Genomic DNA, 15,838 nt, shown 5'->3' on the forward strand with positions numbered 1-15,838 from the left:
AGCCTGAAGGCTGACTCAACAGCAATAGGGGAAGTTTGAAGAGAGTAGAAAAATATCTCCAGGGGCGCCTGGGTGGCTCAGATGGTTAAGCGTCTGCCTTCGGCTCAGGTCATGATCCCAGGGTCCTGGGATCGAGTCCCGCATCAGGCTCCCTGCTCCTTGGGAGCCTGCTTCTCCCTCTGCCTCTCTCTCTCTCTCTCTGTCGCTCATGAATAAATAAATAAAATCTTAATTAAAAAAAAATAAATTAAAAAAAAAAAAAAGCAAAATATCTCCAATGAAAGATAATGAAGGCCAAACTAGAATTTTACATTCAGCAAAAGCATCTTTGCAGAATGAGGGCAAAATATAGTTTCAGACAAAGAAATCATGAGCAAGTATGCCACCAGTGGACTCTCACAAAATGAAATTCTAAAGTCTTTCAGGTAGAAAGAAATTTAGCCCAGATGGTATATGTGTATGGGTAAATAAAACACTAACTTCATAAACAGAATAACAATCTTGCAGAACTAAAGACATTTATGTAAATGACAACAGAATTAAAGTACGTAACAGAAATAAAATACGTGATCATAGTAGCCAAACTGGGAATTAGAGTTGTTCTAGTTATTAGAACATAATAATAATAAATAATAATAAATAATCCCCAAAATTTACTAGCATAAACCATCCATGTTCATGGATTCTGTGGGTCAGGAATTTGGCAGGACAGCAAGGATGGCTCGTCTCTGCTCCATTAAGCTTGGGGCTTGGAATCATCTGAACTTACTTACTCATGTTGGACACCTGATGCTGGCTGTAGGTTGGGGACCTCAGTTTCTCCATGCGGGTTACTTTCAGCTTCCTCGTGACATCATGTCTGGAATCCAAGGGTGAGATTTCCAAGAGGGAGGAAGAGAGAGCCAAGCAGAAGCCATAGCCTTTTGTGACCTAACCTCAAAAGTTGTAGTTACATATGATGCATTTTGTTATATTAGTTAGGGCAATCATAAATTCTGGTTCAGGTTCAAAGAGACTGAAAATAGATGGTCTTTTATGGGGTTTGGAGGAGGTTGCAAGATTCTATAAATGCATAGATTGGAAATATTGCCGTGGCCATTTTTGGAAACTATAATTAGCAAAAGGTAAAGATAATGATAAAATTTAGTCTGGCTTAATCTGAATGTGCAAACTGTAATACAGGATAATCAAAAGACAAAAGCCACTGAACTAGAAAAGAGAAAAAAAGTGTGTATAGCTTTGGCAAAGAGAAACCATATCATGTATATTAAGAAAGAGTTTAACATAAAAAATTTGTTAAACAGGTTTTGGGAGAATTGAAAACATCAGCAAGGGACACAGCTATTAAAGGGAAGAGGGTAACATTATTAGAACCTGGAAGCCTAGAAGAGATACCCCACAGAGTACCAGAGAAAAGCTAGAGGCTAAGAACCAACCAGAGGCTACTGGAAGAAAAGCCACTGTTGAGGTGATGCTGACAATGTCGTAAAGCAAATAGCAAGGGTAAAAGTCTCTTTTTCCTTTCTCCGGTATTCCAGTCCTCTTCCTAGTGCCACCTATCTATGGAACCTAAAGGAAGCCAAATGACAAAAGAGAAATGCAGTTTGCAAAGTTCCAGAATACAAAAGGGTGTCTAGAGTTGAGTAGAGATATTAGTAAGTGGCATATATGGAATTAAAAAAATCACACACAAAAAAATTTAAAAGGCAAGAAAATAGAGACAAGGAATCATAGAACTGGCTAGACAAAAACAAACACAAACAAAACAAAAAACAATAAAACAAGAAAATCAAACCAAACCAAACCCCATTAAATAATATGTCAGAACTAAACCTAAATATATCAGCAATTACATTAAGTGTACATGGCCTAAGTGTTTCAGTTAAAAGGCAGAGATTATCAAATTGTGTTAAAAAGAATCCCTAAAATCCAAACTCTATGTTTAGAAATGAAGAAACACTGAAAAAAACACCTAAAAAACCTGAGTTGCAAAGGAACTCTTAATGGAAAGAGAATATTTTAACTATTAACCATATTAAGTATCAGGGCGCCTGGGTGGCTCAGTTCATTAAGCGTCTGCCTTCGGCTCAGGTCATGATCCCAGGGTCCTGGGATGGAGCCCCACATTGGGCTCCCTGCTTGGCGGGAAGCCTGCTTCTCCCTCTCCCACTCCCCCTGCTTGTGTTCCCTCTCTCGCTGTCTCTCTCTCTGTCAAATAAATAAATAAAATATTTTTAAAAAACCCCATATTATGTGTCAAAACTTGTGGAATATGGCTACAACAGTAATTAGAATATCATATGATTATATTACAGTAATATGGATATTTATAATTTTATAATACAGAGATATTTACAATTATAATATAATATGGAGATATTTATAATTTTTAATTTTATATGCATATGTTGAAAGGCTGAAAATCAATGAGGTAATTATCCAGCTCAAGAAGTTAGAAACAGCACTAGCAAAAAAGAAAAAAGAAAATAGGAAACACAAAGAAAATAGGAAAAATATTAATAAGAGCAGAAAGTAATGGGATAGAAAGCAAACACACAAGAGAGAGGATTAACAAAAATAAAATGTTGGCTCTTAGAAAAGACTAAACTGTCCTTATTTGAAGATTATACAGAATATCCAAATTAATTTGCAAATAATTTATAAGAATCATTAGAATTTAGTATGTTTCCAGATACAGAAGCAATATAAAAAATTTTATTTAACACATAATAAAGAGGATAAAAAGTGGGCTACATAATTTGAATTAACATTCTTACTTGAGAATATCTAGAAAAGGTGGGCAAAATGTATTTAAAAAATGTTGGATGGCATTGGAGAGCTATATTAGTGAATGGTGAGACTAACATCTGGAAGAAAGTAGAAATTCATAAAAGTGAACCATTCATTTGGGATCACTTGGGCCCTGGGAGCTTTTGCAGATTTGTAAGAGTCCACTGAGAAGCTGAGGAGTTAAGGGACTAGGGATTGAAAGGTAGAGTCCAGTGCCAGCCAAGAGATGGGGGCCCTGGCAACCCTAATCTACACTATGAACCCAACTCTGGAGGGTTGTAGGAGTAAGGGTAAACAGGAAGTAAGAGCAGTAGTAGTCTATAGCTCAACTCTGAGTCACATGGATAACTCATAAAATCTTGACTCTGGAACTGGTCTTGAGTTACTAGTGGCCAAGTGCCTCTCTGGAGGATGAAAATACTATGCAGGACATCAAGTTATTTTTAAAGGCAACTTTTCACATATAATATTGGCATACAATTAAAGATAACCATACACACAAGGATGTAAGATAATGATTATCAGCTGAAACAAAACAAAACAAAAAACAGACCCACAGGACAGTTCCAGATTTGGGATTAAACACACACTATAAAATAATAATGTTTTCCATGTTCAGGTAGATAAAAGATTGAAAATTTCAGCAAGACAACTGGAAACTGCAAGAGTGACAGAATTTGCATATTTGTAATTAGAAATTTGAGAACTGAAAATACAATGTGCTAAGAATAACCAAGATACTCTTACAGAACAATAAATTGGGAGGACTTGTTCTGCCAAATATAAAAAACAATACATCAGCTACAGTGATGAAAATACCATATTAGCACAGGGATAGAAAAGAAGAAACAAAAAATTCAGAGATATACACATAAATGGATGTATGACTTGGGTGGTAATGCAGAAGAGTGGCACTGCAAAAAAGAACATACTTATTAATTCAATAAATGGTGGTGAGGAACTTCTCAGCATACACAAAATTAATTCCTCATGAATTGAAAACTGAAAATGTGAAAGGCAAAGCTAAGGCCTTTAGAAGACAATATACAGAGGAGTACCTTCATGACCTTGGATAGAGAACGATGTCTTAAGCAACTCACAAAATACACTAACCTTAAAACAAAAGACTGATACTTCTTAGTACCACTGAGAAACTCTTTTCAGCAAAGAACATCATAAAGAGAGGGAAAGGCAAGCCAGAGTGGGAGAAGATAGCTAACTAAAAACAGGATTTATAAAGATCTTCTATAAATCCATGAGGAAAAAGACTAACACAACAGAAAAATGGGCAAAAGAACTGAAAAAACACTTTGCAAAAAAGAAAGTCAAAGTAGCCAACAAATGCAGAAAAAGGTGTTCAATTTCACTGGTAGCTAGGGAAATACAGAGTAAAACTTCAATAACATACAACTGCACATCCACCAGATTGGCAAAATTTAAAAAAATCTGTTAATACCAGTGTCGAGCAAGGTGTGGAAATACAGGATATCTCTATTGCTAAGGCAATACTCTGTTACTGTCTAATAAAATTTAAGATGTGAATATCTATGACCAAGTAATTCCATTCCTAGGTATATACCTTGGTGGCAGTAGGAAATAAATACAGTATATTCACTGAGGAACTGTGATTGCCCCAAACTAAAAACATCAATAAAATGAATAAATAAGTTGTGGTATATTAATGCAAAGGTAAACTACACAACAATGATGACTGAAGTGTGACTATAAGCAGTAACATGGATGATTCTCATGTTGAAGGAAAGCAGCAGCCACAAAAAAAAATAGTTTGATTCCATTTGCATCAAGTTCAGAAACCATCAGAAAGTAAACTATATTATTTAAGTACATAATAGGTGGTTAACACTATAAATAAAAATGAAGAATTATCACAAAAGATAGGATAGTGGTATTGCCAGAGAATATGTGTAGGGAAGCTGGTTGTGATTGAGAAGGGACTACAAGGGACATTTCTGGGCTGCTGTCAATGTTCTATTGATTTGATAGCTGGTTATACAAGCCCTTACTTTAAAATTAATCCTTAAACTGTGTATTTATATTCCATATATTCTTTTGTGTGTATATATATATGGTGTATAATGCAGAATAAAACATTATGTTTCCCTTTAAAATAAAATATTTTGAATATCTGAATATATATTTCTCAACAAAGCTAAGAAATGGCAAGAGAAAAATGAACACTGAAAATTACCTATTAATTACTTACTCTAATCCCCATGATTTCAACTCCCTGATTTTGGTTTGGATTTGTTGAAAATAAAATAGTTAAATCCATACCTACTGACTGTATACAAAATGATTATTTACTTATAATCACAATGAATTTTTGTAATTTTAATTTTTGTTCATTATAATTTAATTATTAGGTCAACAGATTTTTCCTTCAGATCTGAGAAGAACAGTTTTCTGTCTTCATTTTACTAATTATACAATAGTGGACTCTATACATTGCTGACTTTTTTATGCCTTGTCATTGGCATCACCAGGGAGTGTTATAATAGACAAAAAATAAAAACAAAGATATACATCTATTTCTAAGTTCTAGCTTTGGGACAATCTAGAGGAAGGAAATTACTGATGAGTACCAAAACTTTTGAACCCTAAAAAGGAATATACTTTAAGGGTGCCTGGTTGGCTCAGTCGGTAGAGCATGTGACTCTTGGGTCTCAGGGTTGTGAGTTCAAGCTCCATATTGGGTGTGAAGCCCACTAAAAATAAAATAAAAATCTAAAAAAAAAAAAAAAAAAAGAGGAATATACTTTGGATATCCCAACCAACAGTGTGAGATTTACCAGATCTTCTAGGTTTCACACAGTCACCATTTCTCAATTGTTTTAATAGAATTTCCAGGAGCCAAAGGCACTTTGAAGTAACGTTCCTCTACACTCACTGATTGTTATATCTCCATGATTGCAAAACATGAAAATAAGAAAACACCAAAGAAACATTATGTACAAAATGAATAGCAAAATTGGAATCTCTGGAGTCAACCATGGAAAAGGATTTACATAGATACTGTCAAATTTCTTAATTTATTTTTAATAAGTAAAAAATCACTCAGTGGTACCATACAAAATCAAATAATTTTTGCACCTGGTATTTTAATCACCAAAAGTGATCTCATGGTACAGAAATAAAACAAATAATGAAAAAAAATTGTCATTAACTTCACACCCTGGCTTTCCAGCTTAGTAGAACTAAATAGAGATTAATGGCAATAACCATTACCTATGGGGAAAAAAAAAAAGCAATGATAAAATGATTTCAGGTTTAATCACAAAATGAACTTAATCCTTGTTGGTTTTGTTTATGTGTATTAAAGCACTGATCACTATAAATAAGAACTGATAGCATGGTTCCAAATTTACTTCTGAAAAGACGTGGAGATTTAAATAAAATATAAGCAAGCTATTAGATCATAGTTGACGATTACTGAATGGCTACCTGGAAAACATCTGTTACTATCATACAAAGCAAAATGAAAATGGGGAAAAGGCTTCTTATAGAAAAGTCCTTTTATTATTGCTAGCCTTAAGAGTTCTAAGCCATAGAGCTCTGATGTTCTGAATTCAATTTTAAGGAATTTTAAACACTATACTTGAACAAAAATTGCTTATTTAAAGGGTATCCATTTCCTTTAAATTCATCCCGTCCACCTATCCTTGCCTCCAATGCAGAGTATCCTTTTATTCATACAAATTCACCTTCCACTCCCAAATATATTTTCCCAATTGGATGATACTTTTACAAAACAATGAAACAATACAGCCGGTTGACAAAGTAATTTCAACTATTTATAAATGAAATAAAAGGAAAGTTAAGTAGAGAGTATAAAAAGATACCAAATAGGAGTAATACTGATGTAAATCTAGTTTTGAGTTTATCAAAGTACCTATTAATGGCCTGAACAAGAGATCAGACTAAAAGCAGCTAGAGGGAAGTGACTTCCTGTGGTTACAAAATGCCAATTGCTTTAGAATGCATGATAGCCTGAGAAATAAAACAAATTGCTGTTTTTACCAAGTTTACAGTGTTGAGTACATTTTATATCATTTTAATGAAAGCATTTATATGAATTTTCTGTAATATCTCCTATCAGAAAACAGAAAGTTTCTATCAATAAAGACCTAAAAAAATAAATTTTTATCTTTGTCAACTCCCTTTCTGGGAATGCAGAATAAAACAGTATGTTTCCCTTTAAAATAAAATATTTTTTTTCTGTCCATTAGGTTGCTGGAAGAAAAAAAAATTAAGACTCAACTAGTAATGATTTTTTTTAATTGCTAATTTTCATCTACTTCTAAGGACACTCCCTTTACAAAACCTTTTAGTCTTATATACTATCACAATCAGGTTTAGAGTTCCAAATAAATAAAATAGCCACATTAGAAGGCATATTGAAGAACCAAATGATTAGCCACACTTATCTGTTCACATTCATGGACCCTCTAAGAGGGTTGTCGGAGTTCATATAATACTGTTAACATTTAATACAAGTTAACATGTGTCATCTGACTTCCTCCTCATGGGTTACAACACTGATGCTATCAACAGAGATCCTGATTTTTGGGAGATAGTGCTATTAACAAACTCCAGTTAAATTAGCAGGACAGTAAACTGTAACCATACAATTTAAAATGACTACTCTTCATTCACTGCTACCATCTCTCCTTTTCCCACTGGTGTTAAACTCAAAAGCCTAATTATAAGAGGTGCAGGGTGCCAAACACTATTTGTATAGAAAAATTGGGTCTCAAATAGTGAACAACAACAAAAAAATTCACAAAGTAAGATTAAACTTTTTGGATAGTTGCATTTGTTACTTTGAATTTCTTGATCTTTTATCTCTTCTGGTGATGGATACATATTTTTTTCCTTCTTTTTATCCAGAGAGGTTAATATAGAAATTTTTCGTAAGCATTACAAAACATCAGTCCAGTTCAAAATTGCTTGTGTTCATATTCACATATGAAGCACTAGACAAGTATAGATTATATTTCAAAATGCTTTAAAATTCTTCACTGTAGTTTTCTACTGATGTTTCCCTTAAATTAAGGCTTCATCAAAGAGAAATCCATAGTATTATGAATTGATTTTTTTTTTCATTCCTGAATTAAGTGCAATCTTTCCAAAATCAAGTAGTCCTGGAATAAATTTAAGACAACTTCTGTTAATCAGTGTCATGACTAAAATAGTATCTTACTGGAGGTCCAGGCAAATCTTCCTCTCCATCAGTGTCTGGAGCAAATGACACAGTAAGATCCACATATTTCTTTTCAGTAGAAGGTTTCACAAGTTTATGCATTCTAAGAAAGATAATCAAGGACAAATAATTTGGTAAGTTCTGTAAAATAAAAGAGATTTGCTATTTAATGTTGCCCAGAGAATCTGACCTGATTAGACTTTACATTTACTTTTAAATCTAATAATTCATCTGCTTTCATATATTATAATTTTTCTTTACTAAAACCTCTAAACTCAAGACATTCATTTATCTAACAGTGAATCAGTCTGGACTACTGCTAGTATTGGTAAAGAATATAAACCATTTGTTAAAGATAATCTCTGCCACCCACAAAACCAAAATGTAAGCAATGTTTTTTAAAAATGAATTATCCTCATATTCCCTATAAAGTGTGGAGGCATCATAAATTCTCTCAAGCATTTCTATGTAAAGAGTAAAAAAGCAAACTAGATTTAAATCTTCAAGCTAATCACAGTGAAAGACATTAAGTTTTACCTTTCTCTTACATCGCATGTATATCCTATTCACTAAAAAACCACTCTGTTGTTGCTATTGTTACTGATATGGTCTTAAATCAAGTTATCACCTATATATATATCCTTAGATTACTAGATTAGCTTTGAGTGAGCTGTCTCCTACCTCCAATCTACTCTGCTACCAGAATCCTCTTAAAATATAAATCTTATTTTACTTTTTTGCCTACTGTTATATATCATATGCCATGTGTACCTATCTCATGCCAGGCCCTGAACAATGTAATCTATTTAAACCTCAGTAATAGCTCTTTCCATTTTACAAAGAAATTTTGTCCCATTTATAACTTCTCATTCTTTCTACCATTTATTCTTATCATCTCATCCTTAAGTTATTCCAAAATACTGATTTCCCAAATAGATCATGCATGTTCTTTATTAGCTGCATGCTTTTGCATAAGCTATTGCTTTTGCCTGATATCCTTTTTCAAAGGTAGCTCAAATGAAATCTATCCTAAGGGAAAGGTTTGAGTTAGTAGTGCCTAAGGTATTCTGTAAAAACCTTTAATTATTCAATTACATTTTAATGATTAACATGTCCCTTTCTCATAATAGACTGGATTCCTTGAGGGCACAGGCTATTTGATAAAGATGTATAATGACAAAATATTAATAGGAGTAACATTTATGGGCTACCTCTCAGTTGCTATTACACTGCTAATCTTTACTATTATTTTAATGCTCAATAGCTATGGGCACAATCATTCCTATTTGTGGATAGAAAACTAAGTTTCAAAAAAGTTCAGTAAGCTACTGAATGTGACAAAACAAGTAGCTGGGCATGGATGTGAATCCAGGTCTTTCTGAAGCCAAGCTTGTCTAGCCACTTAATGGGTCCTTAGTAAATATCTGGTAAATGAAAAATATCATTCATAAAGTATATCATGCTGGAGATTCCAAGTACTGGCCAACTTATAAAGCACTACTGTGAATTACTTGCAACAAATTTTAAATTCCACTAACCAGTATGCTTTAGGACCACACATTCTACTCTCATCTAGGTAGTATACAGGAAATACTATTATTAATGTATCCAAGAGATACTCAGGGATCCTGATGACAAAATAATATAAGGCAAATTAATGCCTTATTATATGTAATAGCAATTTTGTTTTTTAAAGTATAGATCATTAAGCCTGGATTATAGTAATTAAAAGTGATTAATCTCATTAACTGATAATCCTAGTTAAAATATGCATGTTAAAGCACCCATCATGCAGAGATTCATATGACAAATATTTTTACGCTAACTTTTATTTTTTTAATAGAAGTTAACATGTGTCATCTAAACTACTGCTCATGGGTTATAACACTGATGCTATCAATAAAGATCCTGATTTTTGGGAGACAGTGATATTAACAAACTGGTTAAATTAGCAGAGCTAAATCTATTTGATTTCCCAGTGTGCATCACCTTATGTTTTAAGTCTTGTGAATCTTCTGATATAAGGTTCAATACTTACGTTAACTTCAATCTTTTTGCATGACCCGGCATTACAGGAACATAAAGCATTTTGACTCCCTGTACCACCATTGTTGGTTCAATTCCATACTTCTCCTAAAAGTAAATACCAAGAGAGAAACAATCAAAGCTATGTCCAGATATAAAAGGCTGGGTGACAATGTTTTACAACCAGTAAAAGGACAGCAGACAAATTTCTGCTAAATATTATTTGTGAAAACCTCCAAATAATGAATTAAGTAAATAAATGTCTCACTTTGACTGCATTTATGAAATCCAAGAGGGTGAAGTCTTCTTTTCCATGTATAGTCCATCTGTCCCAAATTGTAAATGATATTCCATTTCTGTTGTAGAAAAATATTCAAAACAAAAACATTTTAATATTTTTCCCTTTAATAATAATAAAAAGCCCCAGAAGTCCATTATTTTTGATTTAGCTACATAATAACATAGGGGAAAAAGAAAAAACAACTTATTTCTCCATTACACCATACAAGGTAACCACTTTTATCAGAACACCTTGTTGATCCTTCCAGTGTCTGATAATAAATCAGGGTGTCTTAGCAAGAGAGCTTAATGCTAAATAATGCTAAATAATGTGGCAGATTAAATGTTGTGAGTGTTCTATGGCTAGTTTAATCAGAAATGCTTTGCATAAAGCAAAAGAATAAAATTGGGCCACTATCTTACACCACACAAAAATTAACTCAAGGAGTTCCTGACTAGTTCAGTCGGTAGGGCATGTGATTCTTGATCTCGGGGTTGTTAAGTTTGAGCCCTACATTGGGTGTAGAGATTACTTAAAAATAAAATCCTAAAAAATAATTAACTCAAAATGGATTAAAGATCTGCATATAAGACCTGAAACCATAAAGCTCCTAGAAGAAATGGTGGTAATAAGCTTCTTGACATCAGTCTTGGTGATGGTTTTTTACATTTGGTACCAAAAGCAAAAGGATGGAGATTCCTTAAAATATTAAAAACAGAATTACCATATGATCCAGCAATTCCACTTCTGAGTATTTATCCAAAGAAAATGAAAGCAATCACTCAAAATATATCAGCACCCACATGTTCACTGAAGCATTATTTGTAATAGCTAAGGTACTGATATAGAAACAACCTAAGTGTCCATCAATGGGTGAATGGATAAAGAAAATGTGATACACACATACACAGAAATATAATTCAGCCATAAAAAAGAAATCTTGTTATTTGGAACATCATTAGCATTATGCTAAGTGAAATAAGTCAGACAGAGAAAGACAAATAAATACCTGTATTTCACTTATATGTGGAATCTTAAAAAAAAAAACAACCCTGAAACTGAGCTCATAGATACAGACAACAGATTGGTAGTTGCCAGAGGTGGGGCTGGGGGATGAGCAAAATGGGTGAAAAGAGTCAAATGGTACGAGCTTTCAGCTTATAAAGTTAATCATGGGTATGTAATGGGCAGCATGGTGACTACAGTTAATAAAATAATATACTGTGTAGTTGAAAGTTGCTAAGAGAGCAGATCTTAAAAGATCTTATTATAAGGAAAAAAAGAGGCTAACTATGTATGCTGATGATGTTGACTGGGCTTATTGTTTTGATCATTTCTTAATACATACAGGTGCTGAATCAATGTGTTGCACACCTGAAACTAATCTAATGCATGTCAATTATGTCTCAATTAAAAAAAAAAAGCAATGCTTCATGAAGATGGGATTCTGACCTAGTCTTGAAGTGATGGCAAGGATCACTATATTTATATATATATATACATATATATGTATATATATATATATACACATATCTCAAAAAGAAAAGGAGAGGTAAAACTACGATTTTTTTCCTTTTAGAGGGTAAAAATTTTATTTCATTTTCATTATGCAGGAGAAATAGACCTTCACGCATACCTGATTTCAGTTCTTTTTACTTCAGATGTCTCTGTAAACACTATAATTGGAATGGCTAAGTTAAGGAAACAATTTTTGTAAGCTTCAAACGGATAGTCACCAGCTACTTTGATCATCTCCAATGCAACCTAGATAAAAGAAGGTGATCTGATTATATAAAGAGCCCAAACCTATTCACGACTTCATTCATCTGTTTAATTTTCCTAAATTCTACTCAAGCATTTCTCTGTAAAGAAAGAGTAAAAGCAGCTACTGGATTAAAATAATAGGAATTTCTTATGAATCTGTCCACTTTTAGCATATCTTATACTTTCAAACTTTTTACCTGTTCTGTATGGGGTGAAAAAAGTTACCAAAAAAATTATTTTGGTTATATAATCTTCCTATTTTGGAAGATAACAGAACTCAAGAAATACAACAGTCTAAAATAATTTAATATAGGGGCAGATAATTACACAGCTTCTAAGTATAACACTATAGTACAGCAAAAGAACTAGGGCCAGCCTAAAGATTCTGAATCATTAAGGAAAGATTAAGTTGTAAGAAATCTGAATCACTAACAGGAATTACATTTTTTAAGGCAAAAAACTAAAATCCAATACAATCAAAGAGTAACCATTAGAGCAGTTCATCTTTTTTTTTTTTTTTTTTTTTTTTTAGATTTTATTTATTTATTTGAGAGAGAGAGTGAGAGAGAGAAAGAGCACAAGAGGGGGGAGCGGGAGAGGGAGAAGCAGACTCCCTGCCGAGCAGGTAGCCCGATGCGGGACTTGATCCCGGGACTCCAGGATCATGACCTGAGCCGAAGGCAGTCCTTAACCAACTGAGCCACCCAGGCGCCCGAGCAGTTCATCTTATTCAAGAAAAATACAGTACCTACTTTGTATGAAGGATACAAGAGTGATTAAGAGGATTATTGCTTATAAGAAAAATTATACTATCTTGACACAGGTTAATTTTTATGTTAAAATGTCTATGTATCTGTAAAGCTTCAAAATGTGGACTACTGTATTTTCAGAAATATCTTGAAATTTAAAATTATAAGATCAATATGGATCCCTCCTCTAAGATCTCTGAGTGACTAGCTGGGGTGGTACAATGGGAAAAACAGGTAAGAGACAATAAAAAGAAGTATTTCCATTCAAAGAATAATAAACTCACCAAGCCAGAAACTGCAGCAGTGGATGTTGCTATAGCAGGTATAATTTTACCAGCTATGCGCTTTGTTTTAAAACGGTCAGCTGGTTCAATACTATACATTTTGGCACGAAGGTTCGATGCAGCTGTAATGAAATCTATGTGTCCATTGCGATCGTCATCTTTTTCAAATGAAAGCACTGCCACCTGAAGATCACCTGATCATAATAACCAGAAAAATAAAGTTTTGTAGTAATTTGTAAAGGTTTTACTAGGTAAAAAGCAATGTGGATTCACTATTCTTAAATATTCCTGTATGTTTTTAAATGACTGAAATATATTAGAAAAATCCAGGAAAATGAAGTTATTGAAGGCTTTGATATCACTAAATCAGAGAAGTTTCTATATTAAAAAAATCTTTCTAAAACACAGAAAGTAAGAAAGCTATGTACCACATCTGCTATTAAGCTGTTTACAAATAAAATTGTTAACGCTGGGTACTGTTCTAAAGTTGATTTCATAAATACTACTCTGAAACATTTTGCCTCTGATAACTTAGGATAGGGTCAGTTAAAATCTAATAAAAAAAATATATGTTTGAAATATTTCTAGATTAGTGGTTTTTAAAAATCATTCTGTAGATAGAGGTAGTTTGATCTGTTATGAAATGAGAAAGAAATGGAAGTTTTTTTCTAGAATTGTAATGATTAAATTAACATATTTTATTTACAAAATAAATAGTTGGCTAACCTAGGTTATTTTTTCCTGAATTTTACTGGTTTGTGCATAAATATCCTGAAAGTCTGGAAACTGCTGATTTATGTTATAAAAGATGGTGAGCAGGTCTAAAAACAAGAGCAAATGGCTCTGTTTTTAAGGAATACAAGTTTGGTTTCCTTATGTTTAAAACCATTTAACAAGGATGTATACAGGTCAAGTTGTAATTCCTGTGTATGACTATGGAGACTAATAAACCAGGAATAATTCTGTCTATGGTTTTTTATCCTAAAGTGGCTTCACTGGGTCTAAGTGTTAGTCTATACAGGACCTTCATTTTTTTTCTCATTATGCTGGCCATGCGTTAAAAAGGAATCACACAGTAGAATCTTAAGGACTAAACCAATCAGAACAATGACAATAAAGCAGACTTACATTTCAGCAATTGAGGATAGGGCAAGGGTGAAAAAATAATGAATTTAGTCACAGTTAAAGATGAACAGTGACTTACATATGATCACGAAATCAACTAACATCATTATTATAGTTATTATTTAGTCCCATAAGCTTTTGGGTATAGAGTTTATTGAAAATAAAAATTCCCTCCAGTTCAAATCATTTTTATAAAGATTTCCCCTTACTTGTGGTAGCTTTATTAGATGAAATAGCCTTTTCTAGTTGGAAAACAGCATTCCTTTCATCTTCACTGCTAATAGGAACATGGTCTGGTTTCCTCGCAGTTTCATCTGTTTGAACAACCTTTAAATACATGGACATATATTCATTAATGTTATCATATCCTATACCTAAGTTTGATTACCATATCTGTTTTACCAAATAAGTCACACAGAGAAGACTAAACCTCTACCTGGTTTAATCACATTATTTTTTATATGTTTTTAAATCACTGAAATATATGAGAAAAGTCCAGGAAAATGGAGTTATTAAAGGATATGCAAAGGATGGCTTTGATATCACTAAATCAGGGCGTGGAGCCTAATACAGGGCCTTAAACTCACAACCGTGAGATCAAGACCTGAGCCTAGAATGAGTCAGACACTTAACGACTGAGCCAACCAGGTGTCCCTAGTTTTATCACATTAATCATTATGGTCCAATGTATTTTACACCTTCCATTGTTAAGTAATATTATGTTATTTATGTATTTGTTTTATTACCTATCTCTTCACACTGACATGTAAACTCTTAGAACAGGGATCTTTATCTTGTTCATTGAGAGAACTTCAATATATTTAAAACAAATTTACTCATGTTAAAATATTCACTGAATAGCTTATAAGATCTGCATTCATACAGATCTCTTAAAATTCCACAGTAGAATGAAGTTAATATTAATCAACAGTCTGTAATTCTGACAAATCTACCTCAAACCAAATTGCATAGCTCTAATGCAGAGCTGTTTCTGTCTCCAAAGAAATCCGTAAAATATATAATATGTGCATCCTTTAAATATTTGCTGACAAGAAGCTGTTTCCTAAAGAATGTCTTCCTTTACCCTCATATAGATGCATGCTCAGAGCAGCACATCTAAGTAATATATCTTTAAGAAATTACTTATTAGACATTCCACAAGGGCAGTAAAGTTAATATTTTCAAACCAAAAAACTACATCATCACTAATTAAAAATACTATTTCTTTGTATAGTACACACTCAACTTGTGTTTTTACAGATTAAGTATTCTTGTAAGTATTTGAGAAACAGTAAAGAGTCAAGGAAGCAGAAACTTTTATTTGCCAGAATGTCTAGTTGATATTTTTGGCATCTATTAACTAGAAGTGCTAGACTCTGAAGTTTCGGTGTTAGTTGCTTCAGGGAGTTGCAAAAAGCTCATAATTCACGTTAAAACTAAAACTGTAGCTAAAATGCTCAGGATAATTTATTACCCCAAAACTTTGATAGAGAAAGAAGCAATTCAAGCCACAAAACACTGAAGAGCAGTAAGCATTAGTAAAGTTATCCATACATGTTTCTTTGGCTTCTGTCTAGCAGTTCTGTCTACTAGGAACATG

General features: G+C 33.1%; 1 protein-coding gene across 1 annotated transcript in view; it reads right to left on the reverse strand.

Annotated features, from left to right (window-relative positions):
• Positions 1 to 5,831: 5,831 nt before the first annotated feature.
• Positions 5,832 to 15,838, reverse strand: part of UBA6 (ubiquitin like modifier activating enzyme 6) — an 85,092-nt gene continuing 75,085 nt past the window's right edge. The window contains exons 28-33 of the mRNA XM_045881071.3: positions 14,448 to 14,565; positions 13,114 to 13,307; positions 11,953 to 12,080; positions 10,305 to 10,392; positions 10,050 to 10,144; positions 5,832 to 8,114 (exon numbers count right to left, since the gene is read on the reverse strand). Of these exons, the coding sequence (XP_045737027.1) occupies positions 7,979 to 8,114; positions 10,050 to 10,144; positions 10,305 to 10,392; positions 11,953 to 12,080; positions 13,114 to 13,307; positions 14,448 to 14,565 (759 nt within the window). The 3' untranslated portion in view covers positions 5,832 to 7,978. The remainder of the gene's footprint in view (positions 8,115 to 10,049; positions 10,145 to 10,304; positions 10,393 to 11,952; positions 12,081 to 13,113; positions 13,308 to 14,447; positions 14,566 to 15,838) is intronic.

Source organism: Mirounga angustirostris, unplaced genomic scaffold (genome assembly GCF_029215605.1).
Source record: "Mirounga angustirostris isolate CCGP_5_RB_7025 unplaced genomic scaffold, mMirAng1.0.hap1 SCAF_2, whole genome shotgun sequence".
Lineage (NCBI taxonomy): Eukaryota > Metazoa > Chordata > Mammalia > Carnivora > Phocidae > Mirounga > Mirounga angustirostris.